Source organism: Lissotriton vulgaris, chromosome 3_1, assembly GCF_964263255.1.
Source record: "Lissotriton vulgaris chromosome 3_1, aLisVul1.2, whole genome shotgun sequence".
Lineage (NCBI taxonomy): Eukaryota > Metazoa > Chordata > Amphibia > Caudata > Salamandridae > Lissotriton > Lissotriton vulgaris.
In genome coordinates this window covers 312,780,521-312,802,008 of record NC_141689.1, presented here as the reverse complement: position 1 = coordinate 312,802,008, position 21,488 = coordinate 312,780,521, and the positions used below count along the sequence as shown (strand labels likewise).

Genomic DNA, 21,488 nt, shown 5'->3' with positions numbered 1-21,488 from the left:
CTCTGTCTCCCTCCCTCTGTCTCCCTCTGTTTCCCTCTCTCTGTTTCCCTCCCTCTGTTTCCCTCCCTCTGTCACTCTCCTCCCTTTGTCTGTCTCCCTCCCTTTGTCGCCCTCCTCCCTCTGTCTGTCTCCCTCTGTCTGTTGCCCTCTCCCTCCCTCTCTGTCTCCCTTCTTCTGGCTCTCTCCCTCTGTCTCCCTCCCTCTGTCTGTCACCCTCTGTCACCTCACCTCAGCTTCCCGGGCACACACACAGCCGCACCCGAGCACTTCACAGGTCTTTAAAAGACCATTTACTTGTTACTGAGGCTCTGTTGAGAATTGCCTGGCCCCACAGAGCAGGGTGTCTAGAGGAATACCTCTTAATTAGCAGCAGTTATGTGCTAAGTGCCCGCGGCACACCCACCATTTGCATGCGACCCAGTACTGTGTTGGGACACACAGTTTGGAAAGCTCTGCATTAGTGCTTCCTAACATGTCCTCTCTCTCTCTCCATGTTTCTCTCTCCCATCGCTCACTGTCTCTTTTTCTGTCTGTGCCTGACATTTCTCGCTTTCTGTCTCTCTGTCTCTCTGTCTCCTCATCTCTTCACGTTTCTCTTTTTCTTTTTCTTTCTTCTTAGTTCCCAGCTTTCCCTGCATCTGTCTAGAAGAACAATGTATATTTCTAACGCATACTAACGTAGGGAAAAATCCAGGTTTATAGATCAATACTTATCTTTCATTTGGTCATCACATCAAAGCGGTGACCCAAAATATGTATTTCCTTCTCATGCTGCTGAGAAAAATCATCCTACATTTACAATTTCCTTTCTGCATTGCTCTAAACAGAGCGTTGCTATACTCGCGACTGGCCTATTATCATGTTTTTTGCTGATACTGACAAAAAAGGTATTGAAACATCAAAGCGTGCAAACCAAAGTAGCCACATTCGGTTTTAACCTAAAGATATCTTCTCTCACCCACCATAAAGTAATATATTTGCTTCTAATAGCACAGAGTATTGACTTTATAATTTTCTGCACCATCTTCAAAGTTGGGGGATAAGCCCAAATATATTAAGCAGTTTCAGAGCCACACTCTAATTGCTACCTGTGTTTCTAATTTCTCGATCCGGACCAATTTAACCAAAAGTTTCACAGCGGGAAATCGACCTCTAAAAAGATTGGGACACAATTCTTGGAAAAATCAATCATTTGTGATGACATTCAGTGGAACAACTGAATCCAAGATCTTTATAATAGTGTCGGATTTTATGTATCATTAATATTGTTTGTGTCTTTTATGGTTTTAATTAACGAAAATAAAGAATATCTGACTGAATCCAAGTCTTATGAAAACAAGCCTTCCCAGCCATGCACTAAATCACCAGGACCACCCCCTCTTCATCTGAGTAGGGACAGGCCTCCACTGTGTGCAGGTTCACCAACTCCACAGCACCCCTCTGAAAATCATAGCTGGAATTGCACCTTCATGATTCCTCACAGACTTTATTGATGATACAGAGAAGAGAGTACACGCATTGCCACCACTTTAGACATTGCTGCGGAGTCGCACACAGGGTCATAGAGTGTTCAGTAAGACTGGGGGAGTATGAGATTCAGATTTCCCGACAATCACAATGGCATAGAATGTTAAAATAAATGATATTAAATGCAATGTGCGTGAGAGAGGCTTACGGGGCAGTGGAAAGAGAGAGAAATGTATAATAGTATGAATACTAAGGGGCCGATTAGGATGTTGGGTGGATTGCCCCGCCAGGCTTGCAGGGGCCACCGCTGGCCTGGCGGCGGGGGCAATCCGCCCGACATCCTCTCCAGAATTCCCCCCCACCATATTAGAATGGCGGGGGGTACCGCCGTGGACGGAAAGACCGTCCGCCGCTTTTCCTCCCTGGTCGCCTTGCGGCCAGGGCGGAAAAGGATTATTATGGTGCGGTGTCTTTCAGACACCGCCAGCCATATTACATTGGACTTCTTGTGATGCCTTTCTGCGGTGGCGATGCCGCCACGGAAAGGCATGCTGTCTTCACTCTGGGCGCCCCCTGCGGGCCCCCAGAGTGAAGGAGAGGTGGGGGCTGCACACGGGGGTACCATTTGCAGAAACAAAGCGGCAGGCACCGCACGGTGCCTGCCACTTTGTTTATGCAAATGCATTAATGCATTTATAGCATTGTGGCGGGCGGTGCAGAGAGCACCGCCCACCACAATGCTATAAATGCAGGATGTGCCCGCCACTGTGGCGGGCACATCCTAATACCCCCCACAGGACCCCCGCTCTAATGGCGGGCGGTCCCGAATTCCGACAGGATGGTGGGCGGACAAAGTCCGCCCGTCATCCTAATGAGCCCCTAAGTGAGAGAAACAATATTTTGTAAACTAATCAAAATGTTTTAGAACTTTCAAAACAGTTATGAGAAAGCGTGTGTGTGTGTTTTTGTCAGTGTGTGTATGTAAAACTCCCAGGTGAAATCCGACAAACACCTCACTATACCCAACCAAAAGCACATGTTCCCAACTATTCTTCAGAAAATACATTATTGGGGGGAGGGCAGGGTGTAACACCATATCCCCCCCCCCTCCCCCCCACCCTCGTAGCTACGCCCCTGGTGACAAAATTACACAATCCAGTGCTTATATCAGTGGCAAAACGTAAAAAGATGAGCCCCTACTTCCATATCTTTCAGATATTCATTGGCCTTGGACGGGATTAGACCTCTGTGAGGGGCTGGGGCCCATGAAGGGCTGCAGGGACCTGCGTTATGGCCCTGCTCTACCTAAATAAAAAAAGACTGAAAAGAAAGAACTAATGATTTAACGGAGAGCAAAAGCATGTGGGTAGGAAAGAAGTGGCAAGATACAGGAGAAAACTTTGCAAACTACAGCTGCATGTAAACTGCAACAACAACAAAATATTGACATTTTCAAAACTCTAGAAATTGACAGGTTTTTAGAGGGTGTTGGTTTTTATCAATGGTCTTCAAAAGAGAAATCTGGTAACTCGAAATACATTGCCTGCAGTCTTTGTATCATAAACAGGTGCAGTCACCAAGTGGAAATGCTAAATCTTTAGATGTTGTAAATGTGGACATGTTTTTTGGATTCTTCTCACGTGAAGCATTGTTGTTTTTATGCAGGAAGGATATCTGTGCTGGCATGAACAAACCCTGTGAAACACTGGGTCTCTCTCATCTCTCGGGCATGTGCCAACCTTCCCGCAGCTGCAATATCAACGAGGACTCTGGGCTCCCTCTGGCATTCACCATCGCCCATGAACTTGGGCACAGGTATGGTATAGAAACATTCAACCTATATTACGTAGGTGTGTCTTCAGGTATGAAGGCACTTGCTAAAAAATGTATATATCAAACATCACATACAGTGCCAAGGAGCCCTGTTCAAAAACTTTCTTCTCAGAGCGGTTGTGTTTTACTCTGGATATAGATGTCACTAAAGCTAGAATTTTCAGAACTAAGACAAATATACTTTTGGAATTAAAAAAATAAAGTTTGACTCGGTCTCCAGATGATTGGTGACAAATAAAGCCCGGCAAGCCCATCTTGTTTTTATTTGCATACCTGCTGAGAAATACTAGACCACGGGTCTCCAACCTTTTCTGTAAGAAGAACTACTTATGCTCAATGAAAATCAGCCCGAGTGACTCACATTATTAGTATTGTAACAGTGACCGCATCAGGCAGGATTACATTGTTGGCCACCCGAGGCAAGATTACCAACAGTGATCACATCAGTGCATCACAGAGTGTTACCAGTTGTGATGTCAAAAAGGCTTTTTTCAATTTGGAATAGCTGGGTACCTCATATCAGCCATAGCGGCATTGCCTCTGTCACCAAGACAATATGACTAATAAGCCTCCTCTAATGCCTCAAGATTTATCACTCCAATGTTAGCTTTAAACATTATTTGGATATTCAACCATTTTTCTCCAAAGATCAGCATATGAATTCTTAAAATGCACACATTTTCGTCTTGTATACATGTTTTTCAATTTCGGTATACATATAGTATGTTGACCAAGTAAAAGCTTCTAATTAGTAGGCTGGACAGTACAACAAGAGCTAATTAGAGGTAGCTGGATAGCTACCAGTAGCTCACAAGATACTTGAGGGAGAAGCCTTTATTAAATTCTGTGTTGTCTCAAACTCAGGGGGAGTTTTACTAAGACTTTGCGCTGTGTTTGGGTCACAAAAGTGAAGCAAAATAGTGCAAAATCTTTTTTTCCTAATGAACTTCCAAGCGTGTAGCCCTGGAAACATTTGTCCTTTAATTCTGGCCTTTCAAAAAAGAGAGGTGGTCATATTTAATTACGCTGACGACCTCCATGGTGTTCAACGTTGACGCCTCCCCTTCATCTAGGGCAGTGTTTCCCCAATTGTGGTCCGCGGACCCCCAGGGTTCCGTGACACCTTCCCAGGGGGTCCTCAGGCAGTAATTTTAAAAAGAACAACAAAGTTCCTTGTGGAATTAGCAGTTTTCCACCAGCAATAAAAGTGTCAATATAACGTCAGTGATTAAGGTACTTGCTGGAGAGAAATGAGAGTTTGCTAATAATAGCATGGTGGACTGGAAGCTTTCCCTAGATTCTAGGGAAAGCTTCCAGTCCACCATGCTATTTATTAGCAATTGGATGAATGCGAACCATCTGAAGCTTATCCCTGATAAAACCGAGCTGGTGGCCCAGCGAATCCTTGGAATTCCAACTTTTGGCCGCACTCACTGGGCTGCCCTCCATCTCCTGTCAGCTCTGTCAAGAATTTGGGAATTGTGATTAGTAATGACCTTACGATGAAGGCACAGATAAGTACTGTGATTTCCGCTTGTTTTTTTCAACTCCGGAGAATCCGCAAAATAAGCAGATATTTAAACATTGAGGCTAGGACTTTAGTCATACTGGCTCTGGTTATGTCACGTATTGATTATGCTAATTCTTTATATACCGGCATTCCAGCTTACCAATTACGGCGCGTTCTACTAGTGCAGAACCAAGCCGCCAGGCTTGTCTATGGCCAACCGAAATCTTATCATGTACAACCTATGTAGAAAAGCTACATTGGCTTCCAGTCACCCAACGCTGCCTTTTTAAACTCGGCTGCACAATTTATAAAGCCCTCTCTGCCCGCGGCCCGGCTTTCATCTCTTCTAAAGTACAACACTATATTCCGTCCCGCGACTTACGGTCAGCAAACATGAATTTCCTGACTCCTTGTCTATACAAATGCAAAAAACAAGGAAGTTTAAGATTTTCATTTCTGGTACCACAATTTTGGAACGCTTTCTCCGGAATTGCGATTGTCTACTTCTTACACCCAGTTTAGAAAGTCTCTTAAAACTTGGTTATTTGTCCAGGCCTATATTTGAGAGTTTATGTATTGTCACGGTAACTGATTGACTCCGCTTAGCACCAAGAAACCGCTGGTGAACGTGCGCTTTATAAATCATTTTAACAAAACAACATAACGTAAAAGTAATTCGAAGCAGCGCATTGCGCTGCTTCCCATTACTTTGAGCCATGGGATGGGGCATGGTCATTCCCATGCAACCACCCAAGGTTTCTTATGCTAAACCCAATTTACTAGAAATAGTAGATTGGGTTTAGCGTGAGAAAACTGCGCCCTTTTCAACTAGGCGCAAGGAAGGAGAAATGCTTTAATTTCTGTTGGACTTGGTCCTTTTTGTCAGGTTGACCCCTGAACTTTTTGCCTTGTCTGTAACCTGGTGTTGGTGATTTTAGGCCACTGGGCACTTTAACACTGTGGTCCAGTGTAAAGTGTGTGCGCTCTCTGTGTATGTGTGGTGAGAATAGCCTGCCTTCCCATAGGAATGCATTGAGGATAGGTGTGTTTTCTGGGAAAGAACTTGGGTTTTCTAAAAACAGACAGGGAAAGTTAGAGACAAAAAAACAATTGTGATGAAATTATTATATATATGCTTGTCTGTTGTTTTTATATTGTGAAATCATTTTGAGAAAAATTAGAAAGAATTATCATACAAAATAATATAAAATTGAATAGAAATCATGAAATAAAAAAATATATATATATTTTCTTAATAAAACACGAAGTTTTGTGAGCACTACTATATGTATATTTAGCACTATGCCCGGTGTGTGACTTGTCCCAAAAAGTAATTTCCCAGTCAGGGTATTATCCTAGTTTCAGGGGGGCCCTGTTGTGTTTTCCAAGTTTGAAGAGAAGTGTGTCCATTATAATTCCTGGTATGAGAGGAGTGCAGGGTCGAGTTTAGTATGTATGAACTCGTGAGAATAATTGCTGAGCAATGGTGAGCGCAGGTTTATGGTGACTAGTGGAGAAATGCCACTTGTAGAAGTTGGCATTTCTGAGTGTTATGTGTCTACTTGCCTGATGTGAATTGCATGTCTGGCTTGCAAGTGACAGGGGCTGAGAGTTGTGGGTGGCTCCAGGAGGGGCAGGGTGAGTCAGCGCTAGGCTGAATGGGACACCTGGGCTAAGAATATTGGGAGGGGTAACTTTAAATAGGATGGTGTCTTCCCTAGTGAATGCTGACTCCGTCCCCATGTGGTGTATCTGATGATGAGCCCCCACCTGAAAAAGGGGACGTGGAGCTTGCCAAACAAAGTGCTCCAATCCCCCCTAAATCAGTTGCAACTGGTTCCCCCATGCCCTGCACTTCAGACAAAGGAATCTGTGATATAAATATAAGGGTTGTGATCCCATGATGTTGTTCAGTCTTGGTGTGCTGTTCCTGCTGGGGCGCGCTGCTTCTGGGGCCCGGGGGGGCTGCCATGAGGGTTTGCCTCCCTGGGCCCAGCATTGCCCCTTCATCTCTCAAGACGTTTTAGGACTCTTGCTTTGCTTGACCTCCAGGACTTTTAAGAGACGTTTGCTGCATTTTTGGCGCACTGGGAGCACTGTGCTCTATTTCTTTTACTTTCCCCAAAGGAGGAGGGCTTGGAGGCTGCGCAGCGCTGAGCTGCAGCCCTTGGTGAGGGAATCCCCATTGCAGGGATTCCCCTGTGATGCCCGAGTAGCGGGTGCCCACCCCGCTTTTATGTTGCATTTGGATTTATATTTACCGATTTGTTGGAGAGCGGGTGCCCACCCCGTTCTCCTCTTATTTGAAATAGCGGGTGCCCACCACGCTATATGGTGCGTTCAGAGCGGGTGCCCACCCTGCTTTTTCTTTGAAATTACGAGGGAGCCTACCCCTCATTGCCGTGAAGAAAACTGCCGGGCTGTAGCTGAGCGCGACCTGGAAGACAGGCACCCTTGCCTGGTTGTGGGCGGGACTTGGGAGCGCTACCCAGAAGTGACCGGGGCTCCCGTGAGCTATGGGAGCCCCGCATGATGCTAAAGTCTGGCGGGAGCCCACCCCGCCTTCATGGATGCTGCGAAGAGAAGCAGCCGGAGCAGGCAGCACCTTACACTATCCCCTACGGGGCTCCCATTGGGAAAAGGGAGCCTCGTGTGCCTCAACAGGGTGGCCAGATTCCTGGCAGGGTTCTCATGAGTGGAGAGAGCCCAGCATCATCCTAGCCATGCCGAGGTAACAGTAGTTGTCCGCCTGTGAAGCAGAAGAGCAGTGCTGATGTCCCTGTGCACCGCCGAGACCAAAGGAGCCCTATCCCAGCCCCGTTGAGTGGGGCCAAGGCCGTCCTCTTTTTCTTTGTTGTTGTTAGTGCCTGTTCGAGGCACAGTGCCCAGGTCTATTTACTGAGCGGACACGCCATTGCGGGAAACTCCAAAGATGGTGCAAGTTCTTTTACGGCCCGCGTTGGAGGTCCCGAGGGCCAGTGGTGCTCATCCAGTTCTGGCCATTTTCCACAGCTGCCCCATTTTGCTAGAGGTAATCTGCAACGTATTGGGGGCCAAGTTTGTTTAAAGAGGCCCAGTGGGGCCCCACTGGTACAGTTGTTCCAGGGCCCCTTTTCTTGATTCTCAGCTGCACGCACCAGCGCAGGCAGCTGCAACGCTTCGCATATTTGTTCCTAGGCCCGTTCCGATAACAAGCTGCACAGCAGTTAGTGCCAGCTGCTTCGTTTAGGCCCACAGTTCTTTGGGGGGGCATTCTTAAGGGACACAGGAGTGAGATGCACTCTTCTGCCTTCATACTTTCACAGCTTGACTGCTCGTTCCAAGCTACCAAGGGGGTGAGCAGGGGTTATCTTTGGCTTGTAACTCCCTTGCCCTGACTAGAGTGGTGGTGTCTGCCTGGCTTTGGATCAAGCCTTAGCCAACCAGAGATCCCATTTCTAACATTGGTTGGCAGCGGTGAGGATAGGACTTGCGATTGCGCAGTACCACAGCGACAACTGGTTACTCTACAAAATTCTCTACGTTTAGATAACCTCAAGAGTGTAATTTTTAAATGGTATTTTCTGCGCTTTTATATGTGGCGGCAGAAGAGAGAAAATGACAGGGTGGGGACCCCAGTAGGTGGGGAGGTTCCCATAGATAGGGAGTCCCTCGCTGGGTCCAGTGACCCATCCCTTTTCCTGTCCCCAGAGGTGTGGGTAGATAAGAGGGAAGAGAGGGAGTGTCGCGGAGAAAAAGCTTGCTCGGGAGGGTGGTTATCCCCTGAGTGTAGTGTGAGTGTCTGGATTCATCAGTAGGGTGGGATCCAGTGGTGGCAGCAAAAGTGAGTCCAGTGCAGGAAGCCCCATTACCGTTCCAAAAGTATGGTACCTGGTGCTCAGTAAGAGGAGTACAGGTTGAGATTCAGGGGCAGTAAGGAACTGTCTGACCAGTCTTGGGGGCGTGTGTGGATGAGTGGTGTGTTGCACTGGACAAGTGGGTGTGAGTTCTTTTGCTGAGAAGGAGCTTGCACAGGAGGTGTACCTCTGGCTGTGTGCTAGAGGGCCTGCAGAGGCATTGGGGAGTGATTCCAAAAGTAGTGGCTTGGGTGTCTTCCGGTCCTGTGTGGTTTGAAGAGGTTCAGTGTAGCCCAGCTAGGTCCCAGTGGAATGGGAGAGGTGTATGGGCTCACGTCCTGTCTCATGTACAGGATAATGCTGAATACAGAGTTTGCCAGTAGTTACTGGTTGTGTTTTATGTTTTATTCTATGTTCTAAATTTACTATTTTTTCTAAGTGATGATTCTGGTCCAAGTGGCCTTGTCATGTATATATAATCCCCTGTAAATATTGCCCAGTGCCAGTTGGCACAGTGTATATCGTGTGATTACTATTCTAATGTGTTTTATGATAATACAAAGGCTATTTTTGTTATAACCTTGTGCGGAGTTCCTATTGTTTTGTGCCTAGTATGCTGTTGATGTGTGTGTTGCGTAAATGCTATACACATTGCCTCTGGGATAAGCCTGACTGCTTGTGCCAAGCTACCAAGGGGGTAAGCAGGGGTTATCTTTGGCGTGTAACGACTTGCCCTGACTAGAGGGGTAGTCTCTGCCTGGCTTTGGCGCAAGACTTAGCCAACCAGATATCCCATTTCTAACAATTTCTCCATCCTTTTCTGACTTTGAATGCATGCTGCACTGTGCAGCACGCATGCAAAGTAGGAAAACCTTTCCTGTGTCTAGCATAGTATTTTGTACAGGAAGGGTACCCTTCCTGTATAAAACCTATACTACACTCATGCACACACCCTAGGACTGCGGTGCTAAGGTGTGAGCATGGCACACGACTGCTGAAATCAGCACCGGCGCAAGGGAAAGGGGAGGAGAGAGTCATATCTTTGAAGATATGGTGCTCTCCTGCTCTCTCCCGCTTGCGCAACGTGCGCTGCGTTGCATGAATTTTTTTGTAAATCTCCCCCCATTGTTTTATATCACACCCTAATTGCTTCCCATGATTGCTGTATTCATTTTTGTTTTCTGCCACTAATGGAGTATTCACCACTGCAGCTGCAACCAGTTCTATCTGTGTATCTTTGTATGCTTACAAGAACATGTTTTCCTGAAACTCCATAGACACATCTTCTCAAGTGCTCAAGATCCACACCTAAGTTGGGATATGGTCTCTGCCTTCTACTGGAAGTCTTTACTTGAGATATTTAAAAACGTGTATCATTCACACCATGTCCCCACGGCTCTCCTTCAGTCCATGGAGGTTTAAACGTTTGCACTGGATATGAAGCTCACATCTACACTTTCTGTTTATTCAGAGCTTGGCAGTCTGGTTTACACATTTGTCTAATGTTCACTATCCCATGTGGTAGTTCGTGGATCAACTACATGGATTTTCTAAGCAGCTAATCAAAAAGGCCACTAGAAGAATTATGCATAGTAAATACTGTGGGAAATCTGATGGTGGAAGGCATGAACAACAACTATGGAAAAGCAGTTATACTTTCTTTGACCTTAACATACGGTCCATTTGAAATGCTGTTTAGTAAATTGGCCCTTGCACTAAATATATATAAAAGCTGGGCATCAGTCTCCAATCTGTGCGTAATGATGACATACTGGACCTGTCCATTATACTACACTCTAGAGACCAGCCATTACAGAAGAAATAAATGACATTTGCAGTAAGTTAAAGGATGTGTTGAATTCATGTGTGATTCTCAAGTTCTGAAGCTGTCAGCCTACCGCTGTCTTATAGAATTCTACAAAAACAAGCAACATTCCAAATCCTGTACTTGTTAGACAAGGGAAGTGGGTAGAACCTATCATTTAGCAGCCAGCCTTCATTACCAAAATATGAATTTGCAGTCATTGCATTTTTCATGATGGATGCCCCTGGAATTTCCCTGTGTTGCACCTGGTACTATCTGCAGAGTCAGTCCAAACATGTTTTGCCTCCTCTCCCTTCCTTTGCTGATCCCGTTTTTGTTGGCTCTTAGGTCTCTGTTAAGCATGGGCGAATTTTACAAATAAAGGTCTCTTTTAGTTTAACCCCTCCTGACAACTCAAAATGGGTGTATTTGCCATCCTCTCCCTTCTTCCTGTTTTTTATATCTGCAAGTGCTTCTTGATGAGGTTTAATTCCTTGGACAGGTGCCTCGTTGCCTACTTGTAACTATTCTCTGACCCTGCTTCAAGGGTCAGAGCAGGGTCAGAGAATAGTTGCAAGTAGGCAACGAGGCACCAGGAAGCAATTAGCAGCAGGTGTCCAAGTTGACGTTAATTTGTTTGTAACCCTTTTGTAAAAGGTTACAAAGAAATTAGGTTCAACGTTTGCACCTGCTGCTGTAACCCTTGCTTGGCTGAAAATTCGTCCCCGCTGATTTGCGGATTTTACCGCGATTTCGCGAAATCGCGGAAAATCTGCAAATTCGCCCGCGAAACGGATTTTACGCCCACCCTTAGTCTCTGTATATTTTACCACTGCTAACCAGTGCTTGTGTTTTTTCTCTCCCTAAAATATGGCACAATTGGGTTGCGCCTGATTGGTACATTTAATTTACTGGTAAATCCCTAGTACATGATAGTACTAGTACCCAGGGACTGTAAATTAAATGCTACCAGTAGGCCTGCAGCACTCATTGTGCTACCCACTAAAGTAGCCTTTTAAAACATGTCCTAGGCCTCCCAATGCTGTCTGCAGTGCGGTTTTAGACTGGAATTTCAACCTAGCAAAACAAACATTTTGGCAAGCCTAAAACTTCCTTTTAAAAAATATGCATTTAAAAAGAAGGATAAGTAATTTAGTTATACATTTCTGGTACTGAAAAACTCCTAAATTCCTTTTCACTATTGCATTGTCAACTTCTTCCATAGATAACATTGGTTTACCTTCATACATTTAATAAGTGTTAACTTTCGATTGGTAACAGGTAGTAATACCATGTTTGAACTCAAATTAATGGTAATTTAAAATCCTCTTTAACGCTAAAGTTTAATTTTAAGTTACAATTCTGTAAATACCACTTCTAGAGTGTTAAAGGAACAAATGATGGATGAAATGCTGAACAATGAAGGCATTTCCCCCAGTCACAAAGATCTGGGTTTAACCCATTGGTCTTTTGCTCACCACACCACCCCAGTTTGGAGTGGACCCAGCCATCTGCAAATCAATTGTGACCTAGTTAAACATCGGAATAGTCCATCCCGAACTGCCAAGCCATGTAATTTCCGCGACCAGAAACAAGCATCCAGGACAGGTTTCGAGACATCACCCTTCATCAGCCAGACTAGCTTGAATTCAGTTTCGCAGTGAGCACGGGACCGACATCTGGGCATACCCTTCCCACTTAGGATGACAAAAGCAAATAATGAACGGAATGTTGAACAATGTACACATTCACCCTCAGTCATAAAGATCTGTGTTTAATCCATTGTTCTTTTGCTTACCATGCCACCCCTGTTTGGGCCCAGCCATATGCAAATCAGTCTTGACCCTGTTTCTCATGGGAACAGTCCATTCTGAACTGCCAAGCCTGGTCCTCCCTTGACCGGAAACAAGCATCCTGGGACTGGTTTCAGAAGGAACAGGGTCAAGGCTGATTTGCATAGGGCTGTGTCCAACGACCATCATTTTTTCCTTTTGCACTTCTAGAAAATTCTCATTTCTTGTATTAACCATTTATTGCCTGCTGCCAGTGACCTGGGTCACATGACCCTGCTGTTAGGCACTGCCTATTCTGCCCACACAGTGAGACAAAAGGGCTTAGGTGTGGGTAGGATGGGCCATACTGATAGGATGGGTGAGGGTGGAGCTCTCCCCTGTCCCACTTGTATTTCAATGGGGTTTGCCTCCATCACCCACAAAGGTACCTGACACTAGTCTTTTGTAATCCTAGGCTTCTTAGAGCCTTGGCAGGGCAAGGAAAGAATGTTCCAGAACCAGAATTGGGGATAGACCAGAGTATTCTCCCACTTCAAAGACTGGCATGAATTATACATATTGGGCCTCCTAAGCTACCCTGCAGTATATTCCTGAACTGGCAGTCATGACAGAGGAAAGGCTGTCTTGTTCCCCAGAGGACTGCTTTGCTGCTTGAGGTTTCGCTTGTTCCACAGCAGACTGCCCTGCTGTTAGAGGTCTGCCTTTGTTTTCCAAAGAATTGCGCTGTGGCTTGAGCCTTGAATTGATCTGCAGAGGACTGCCCTCCTCTTTAAGGTCTGCCTTGTTCCCCAGAGGACTACCCTACTGCTTGAGGTCTGCCTTTTTCCCCAAAGGACTGCTTGAGGGCAGTCCTGTTCTATGTGAAGAAAGACTGGACCTGCTCTCTTCATCCCAGGTGACTTGAGTGACTCCAGAGTCAGTTGGCTGACCTTCTCTTCTGTGCTACAGGGACCCAGAAATCTCCAAAGGCATTCCTGCAACTGCCTAGATGGCCTTCTGCAACTGGACCTGCCTGGACCTACAACTGGATCTGCCTGAGTACTGCTGCCTTCTGCTGCCAGAATGAGCAATTTGGTTTGGGATATTTATTTTGTGGTGTTTCAATGTATTACTGTTTGTGTTTTGCATATATAATTTACACAGAGCCTCTAAATTAAGCCTGACTCCTTTTGTGCAAAGCTATAAGAGGGTAAGCACAGGTTATTTACTGACTTTCTTGATTCACCTTAACAAGGGCTTTAGTTGTTGTCTAAGTGGGTCTTCCGCCGCCCTCAAATAATAACCCAATAGCTTACACCCTACATTAAGTGAAAAGTGTGATTGGAGCCCCACGGAGTGTATGCATGAATACAATTCCAACCTTCAGTAAATGTTGCTTGGTTTATCCCTAGCTGAGTCTAGCACATAAGACCTAGAGTCTTTAAATATCATACAGTAAGTATTTGTAGTAAAGGTCATCAAAGGCATCCACAAACTCTGAAATAACAAACTCGAAATTGATATGACAAATTTATCCTGGACAATATTGGAATCTTGCAATTCATATAATATTTCAGTACATAGTATTTTTTGTATAGCTATATGCCATCTTCTACCCACAAGGATGATCTTGGCTCTGACTACATCAGTCCCTTGTAGATATACTGAATCATCTCCTCTTCAGCCATGGGCAGTTCTTAAATAGCCTTGCCTTATCTAGGAGTGTTGGCCAAAAGCATTCCTGTTGTTGGTGGCAACGTATCAAGATACAGACCTGACTTTATCCTCAGAAAAACAGATTTTTGGGTTTTGGGGAACCACACGGACTGGCAATGTTGAAGGAGACGTCCTTCACTTTTTCGCTTAAGCTTTTGGTGGTGGGTAGTTACCGTAAGGGATGACTTTGATTTTCTAATGATTAAAAGCAGTTACTATGTTACTTGTGGAGGCCAAAATCAAGCAATTGTTCAGTTTAGGTTCCGACATCTTCATGGCACGGAATCTGTCCTTCTGGGTTTCTGGGATAAAAGCCTTTACTTTATTGATGCTTGCTCTTCTATACCTCTCTTGGCCTTTGACACGGTTGGTTATTCAATCATGTGGTGTCTGTCCACTGTGTTATGGCCTCCAGATAAAACATTAACTGGTTTCAGTTCTTTTTAATGACTATACCCAACAGGTCAAATTGGACACATTTATTTGTTCTTTATCTATTATATAGCTCTGCCCCCTGTTCCATCTTTTTCATGGGTTGCTAGTCGTGGTCCAGCCTTATGCTGAGTACTCCAAGGGGGATATTTATGAGAGCCTTGCATCAGATGCAAAGTGGGACACGTGTGATGCAAGGTTGTGAGTCAGATTTATGTACCCATGCAAGGCCACTTTGCTTGGCTTTAATTGACCTCATGAGTCTTGAGAAGGCAATGCAGTGCAAAATACTGTATCACCTTACTCTGAGTAAGGGAGGTGTTACATTATGCAGCACACATAGAAAGAGGAAAACCCCAAAGGATTGTTTTTGTGCAGGAAACTGTGCCAGCATTGGAGGAAAGGACAGGAATGGGCCTTATTGGCAGAATACGGTGAATTTTGAGTAGAAGTCGGATGAAAACAGGGTGATCAGTTTTCGATAATTAACTGAGGGCCATATTTAGATTTTGGTGGACATGATACAAGTTCCAGAGGATATGATGCTTTTGTGATAGCACAAATGGGACAATATCCTCACCAGTACTGTGTCCGACAAAAACTCTAATTAGGGCCTTTAATTTCTTCTTTTTTTACAAGAACCTTGTCATCATTACAATGGAGGTCATAGGCTCCAAGGCTGATTGTCTTGTTCTGGTCTTCAATTGACTTATGTATTTGGATTGGAATTTCTACCTGCTGACAGTGTAAAGAATTTCATTTTACATTGTGATCCCTAAGTGGCCCCCTCAAAAACACTTTTTTAAAAAATACTTTTTTCCATCTTACCAGACTGAAGTCCACCTTCTTTTTAATTTTCCGATGATTATACCAGTAATTAATGCCTGTTGTGATTTATTTTATTGTTTTTTATTATAGCCTCTCACAATTTATGCTCCAACACCTACACAAGGCCCAGAATGTTGCAGTAAGAGCCATCATGGCCTGTGAGGTAAAGACATTTGAGGCTTCCTTGAGGGTGCAGCATAGACTCCATATTGCTAACAGAATCCATTTCAAGGTCCCCTAGTCTTTCCATCTGATACAATGTGGAATTATTCATCCTGTCACAATCTTGAGAACAAATACATAGCTCTTACAAAGTACCAAAATGTAATCTTAACCACCAAAGAGTGTTGCAGTTTTTTAAAATTAACACCTTTGCATTTGGAAAGCTTTACCGTTAGATTAGGCTCTTCACCGCAGAAGCTTCCATCAACAAAGATTGAAGACAAGGCTCTGTGTCGAGGCAGTTTTAAGAACAGCCAAGGAAACCAGTTTGGTGTGTGCACTTTAGGAATACTATCAATAAGGCAGCTAATCATCAGATTTTAGATATGAACCAATGGTCAAACTTGTGGAAGCAGCATTACAACTGGTTCTTCTACACGTTTATAGGGCTTATTGAAACTACTGGAATTTATACTTGCAGTCCAAGATTTGTTGCCTGAAAAATAGCGATCTGCTAACACCCACTTATGGGAGATTGATCTTCCTGTGACACAATACAGATCAAGGTTAATCACAGGGCTTGGACGAACGTGAAATAACTCTGTTACACAATGTGCCAATTGATTAATTTGTCATCAATTGCTACAAAGCTTCTCTTCAACCTGTAAAATTCACAATTCCTTAGTCAAATACTATTATCAAAGATTATTATTCAGTGTGTCTACATCATTGGTTTCTTATGGTTGCCAAGGAAAGGCAAATTCAGAGGTATCAACTCAGTTCAGGCAGAACCATATTAACACCCAGGCCCTCGTCACCAGCAGGCTGGACTACGGTAACGCCCTCTACGCAGGAGCATCGGCCAAGCTCCTGAGACGGCGGCAACGCATCCAGAACACCTCGGCACGTCTGATCCTCGACATCCCCCGCCGCAGTCACATCACTCTTCACCTGGGAGACCTACACTGGCTCCCCGTCAACAAGAGGATAACCTTCAAGCTCCTCATCCACGCACACAAAGCCCTCCATGACACTTGCCCAGCGTACCTCAACAGACGACTCAGCTTCTACACCCCCACCCGCAAGCTCCCATGTGCCGACCTCACACTTGCAGCTGTCCCCCGCATCCGAAGAACGACAGTCAGAGGCAGATCCTTCTCCCACCTCGCCGCCAAGACCTGGAACACCCCCCCCACCAACCTACGGCAAACCCAAGACCTACTGGCCTTCAGAAGACTACCCAAGACCTGGCTCATCGATCAGTAGCAGCACCCTCCCCCCCAGCGTCTTGAGACCCTCACGGGTTTGTAGTGCGCTCTACAAGTGTCCTGATTGATTGATTGATTGATTGAACATTCATGTTACCACCCTACATCGACCTAGATATAAACACTAATACCTATTAGGTTGAAATGTGTTTTACGCTATACACATGATTCCAAACTAGTCATTAAGGTTAAGCAAATAAATCTGTGTGATGAAATGCTGTTTGAAATCCATGTTACTGAAGTCTCTAAATATTACTGTAGATTACTGGGTTATTAGCTATCCAGGATGTGAGGCCTGCACACATATTCGGTCCACAGCTTCCCCATTCTGGGACCCAAGCACCACATTAACTCTCTCATGATAGCCAATCAGAGCAGCCAAGGCATCTTCAGGGGAGGTGATGTGGGCTAAAAGTCACCAGTAGCTGGCATGCAATGATAACACACAATAAATGACTGTCCAGTCAGTGCTTTTTCTTTTGAAAAGGAAAAGTGCACTTATTACCCACACACTACTAAGTACTGTGTATTGGTTTCAAGCTAGCCTGGCTGATGAGGAGTGTTACCCTGAAACCGGTCCCAAAATGCTTGTTTCCAGTTCAGGGAAGACCAGGCTTTGCAGTTCGGGCTGGACTGTTCCCCCGAGGCACAGGGTCAAGACTGATTTGCATATAGCTGGGTCTGAACTGAGATGGCGAAGTGAGCTAAAGAACGATGATGGAGTCAACCCAGATCTCTAAGTGGGGGTGAGTGTTTGGAAAATGTCAGCACTCCGTCCATCATCTCTTTGTGTTTGCTTTGTTTGCCCTAAGTTTGGAGGTTATGCCCAGACGTGGGTCCCTTGTTCACTTTGCCACTAGATTCAAGCTAGCCTGGCTGATAAGGGTTTTTACCTCGAAACCGGTCCCAGGATGCTTGTTTTCGGTTCAGGGAAGACCTGGCTTGGCTGTTTGGGCTCGAATGTTCCCATGGGGCACAGGGTGAAGACTGATTTGCATACAGCTGGGTCTGAACTGAGGTGGTGAAGTGAGCTAAGGAACGATGATGGATTCAACCCAGATCCCTGGCTGGAGGTGAGTGTTTGGAACTGTCAGCACTCCGTCCATCATCTCCTTTTGTTTGCTTTGTTTGCCCTAAGTTGGCAGGGTATGCCCAGACGTGGGTCCCTTGCTCACTTTGCCACTGGATTCAAGCTAGCCTGGCTGATGAGGAGTGGTACACCAAAACCGGTCCCAGGATGCTTGTTTCCGGTTCAGGGAAGACATGGCTTGGCAGTTCAGGTTGGGCTGTTCCCATGAAGCACAGGTTCAAGACTGATATGCATATAGCTAGGTCTGAACTGAGGTGGCAAAGTGAGCTAAAGAACGATGATGGATTCAACCCAGATCTGTGACTGTGGGTGAGTGCTTCAAAAATGTCAGCACTCTGTGCATCATCTCCTTGGGTTTGTCCTGGCATCTTTTTCCCATTCTCTCCTAGCTGCCCGTGCTGTTCCCTCCTGGGCTTGGTCTCTGGTGCTCCTGTAATCCTTTTGGGTGCAAAAGTCCAGATCGTTCCCTCAACTGGTCATCAAAGGATGTAAGGGCACTAACCAACCTGCCCCTTGAAAGACTCACCGGTCCTGCGGTTTTCTGGGGGCAGAGTCCCTTGTCCTTTAGGGCATCAGGTGGAGACTCCTTCCACTTGCCCATGGCTGCAGCAGCCATCGCAGTTCCAGTGAAAAGCAAAACAAAGTAAAACGCCCTCTCTCTCTCTCTCAATTGTGCAAGAGTTTTAAATGAGGTGGAAGGTTCTGGAAGCCAGGCACACTTACCCAATCCTAGGTTGCCACATCACCTCTCCACCAAGCCCTAACCCTCCTGCTCTGCATGGTGGGACAGGGCAAGATGGTGCTATCCAGAAATCACTGGTCACATCTCCTATGGGGGCCTCAGGTTTGCCCCTCGCTGACATGGCCTATCCGAACTATACTTCAAAGAAGAACATCATCCTGTAAAGGCTTCAGTGGTCTGGTCTTCCTCCTTTGTTCAGTAGGCCTGGGCTATATTAGCCCCAAAAAGTTTGACAGCTAATTAACAGATGTAGATTTTCTTCCCCAATCCTTCCACCTCAGGAGCTGAGCCGAAGCAATGTTAATCACTCATTTTGTTTGAGAAAGCCTTTTTCCCTCTTTCGGGGAGAATTGTAATGAACCAGGCCCAGCAGGATATCAAACGGCCTGGGCTCTGATCCTTAGCTAACACAGAGAAGTAAGAAAATGCTAGACAACCCATTAAGTGTACATGTATGATCATGTGATCTATGTATATGAACTGGGTGCACATTTTCCACTCCAGTTACATACCTCACAGGACTTTCTAGATCTAAGGTAAAGGAGAGTGCACTCTAAGGTAGCATTCTCCATGTAAATGATAAAGTGTCACTGGAAACAAAACAGTAAATCATACTGATTTTACTTTGGAGTGCCCACTAATATTATAAGGCCTACCCCAGCTCAGTATCTAACACTGCAGTGTCGAATCAGCTCCTGGCTACCTGTACACAGTTACGTGGCTGCGCACAACAGTAGTCTCAAACACACAGCCTACACACTCATTTGCGCACATGTTCACGTGTTACCAATCAAGTGCCCCTCACCCTAGCTGCATCACAGTGGCCATTACTTAAAAGGCGGACATAGTCGGTAAACATGTGCAGTTCATTGACCCTGTGATTGATTACCATGGGTGGCACACTTGTTATGAGACTCACCCACAGTTAAAAGTGCAAAGCTGGGTGATCAAAACCAAAACCAAAAATTCTGGGTGTACTAACTTGACAAAATCCACGAATGCATACTGGGGCCCATTAGGATGGCGGGAGGATTGACCCCGCCAGGCTGGCGGGGGCAATCCGCCCGCCATCCACACCTGAATTCCCCCTGCCATATTAGGATGGCGGGGGGGACCGCCGCGGACTGAAAGACCGCTGCGGTCCCCCCCGCGGCGAATGTTTAATATGGTAGCGAGTGAAGGAGTGGTGGGGGTGCACACGGGGGGTAACCTGTGGTACCCCCCTGCATTTGCATGAACAAAGCGGCAGGCACCGCGCAGTGCCTGCCGTTTTGTTTATGCAAATGCATTAATGCATTTTTAGCATTGTGGCAGGCGGTGCTGAGAGCACCGCCCCCCACAATGATAAAAATGCAGGATGTGGCGGGCACATCCTAATACCCGCAACGGGACCCCGCACTTATGGCAGGCGGTCCCTTTTTCCGATGGGAGGACAGGCGGACAAAGTCCGCCCGTCATCCTAATGGGGGCCACTGTGTGCTTCTATTAACAAGACTCCACAGCTTGTGCATACGATACAATACTAAACAGCCATTTGTCCGAGCCTGTGAATCTTGTGGGAAATTACAGATGTCAGGATACAGTACCCACCACTATTGGTAAACAATACTTCTCCTTATTTTGATGGGGGCATGTTGCATCAAAATGAGGGGAAGGAATTTCAGAGGCCTCCTGTCTCAGAAGGGAACATGCCCAGACTTCTCAAACTGCTTAAGACGCTTCCTCCTTAGGCGCAGGACGGAATTTCACAATCAGGAAGCAGAGGAAAGGAGTTTATTTAATTGTCTTAATTCTTACATACTGTGGCATTACTGTTCATAAGTAGATTCAGTAAAACGCACATTAGTGTGTTGTAAATTTTGCAAAGTTATCCTCTTAATCATTTTTTGCTGGACCGTTCATCAGATTTTCCCACTTTAATACACACCACCAGGTTTTTAGACTGTTAACTTTAAGAATTGTATTTCTTGCACCCTCATTCAGTGTGTGCGTACTGTTCAAATTGAATAAATGGAAATTTGGAGAGAAGGGTGCTCCAATACAAGAAATGAAATGACAAAATATCATAGACTTTTGGTGGGCGTTAAAATAAAAGGGGTTGTTACTACTAGATCTCAAGCCCTATAAACTTTATGCGATCATGAAGTATAAACATAAACGTTAAAGACAGACATATGACATAAAACACAATTTATTATAAAACATACTGCACGTTAGAATGCAAAAACTATTATCCTACCTCAAAACAGTTAAAAGTTCTTAAAACCAGAGATCACAAAGTGCACAAAGTTCAACAGCATTCAACTTGGAAGCCTGCCATTGCAATTTTCCAGATTAAGCACAGGACTTGCAGATATATACACAGTCAACACAATTTCATCTAGAGGCAAGGATTACAAAAAGGTACAGTGCAGAGGTGCAAAACATGTTTATCTAAAAAACCTAACACAGCAATCAGCTTGAGAACCAACTCAAGCAATTTCCTTGCCTGAATCACCAGCCTCAGGAAAGTGTACACAGTCGGTACAACCTCCTCTGAGACCAGGGATTGCAAAAATTGGAGTGTTGCTGTAAAATAACACACTGAATATTTGATCAAGAGAAGCTTGATGGTACAGGATCTGCAGTTAGAATAAAAAGTGCAAAAAAACGCTATGTGTAAGGTGCTCTGTGCTGATTTCAGATCGCAAGGACAGGGTAAAAGATCATGTGACCAATCAGGCGTGCACAGGAAAAGCGGTTAGCCTATGCAATAGGCTAAGCTGAAACCTGAGTAGGAGAAAGTGCTGATGGTGCTGTGCATCTAGTAGCAAGAATGGTTGAATTCCTCTAAGTGAGTTAAGCTTCATTTATAAAGTAACAGAATCGGACTCGGTCACCTTTACCCACCTCTTGTCATCCAATAGGTCTTACGCGTGGCCCTGGGCAACTTTTTACCAGAGACAAACAATCCTCGATTAGAATTCTATGCAGTGATAGAGCATCATTAGTCCAGACCCTGCGCAACATCACCATTGGGCATGTCCAT

General features: G+C 45.3%; 1 protein-coding gene across 1 annotated transcript in view; it reads left to right on the top strand.

Moving 5' to 3' along the window:
- LOC147726376 (A disintegrin and metalloproteinase with thrombospondin motifs 12-like) overlaps positions 1-21,488 on the top strand; it is a 428,493-nt gene that overhangs the window by 18,417 nt on the left and 388,588 nt on the right. The window contains exon 2 of the mRNA XM_086962924.1: positions 3,133-3,282. Coding sequence (XP_086819050.1) covers positions 3,152-3,282 — 131 coding nt within the window. The 5' untranslated portion in view covers positions 3,133-3,151. The remainder of the gene's footprint in view (positions 1-3,132; positions 3,283-21,488) is intronic.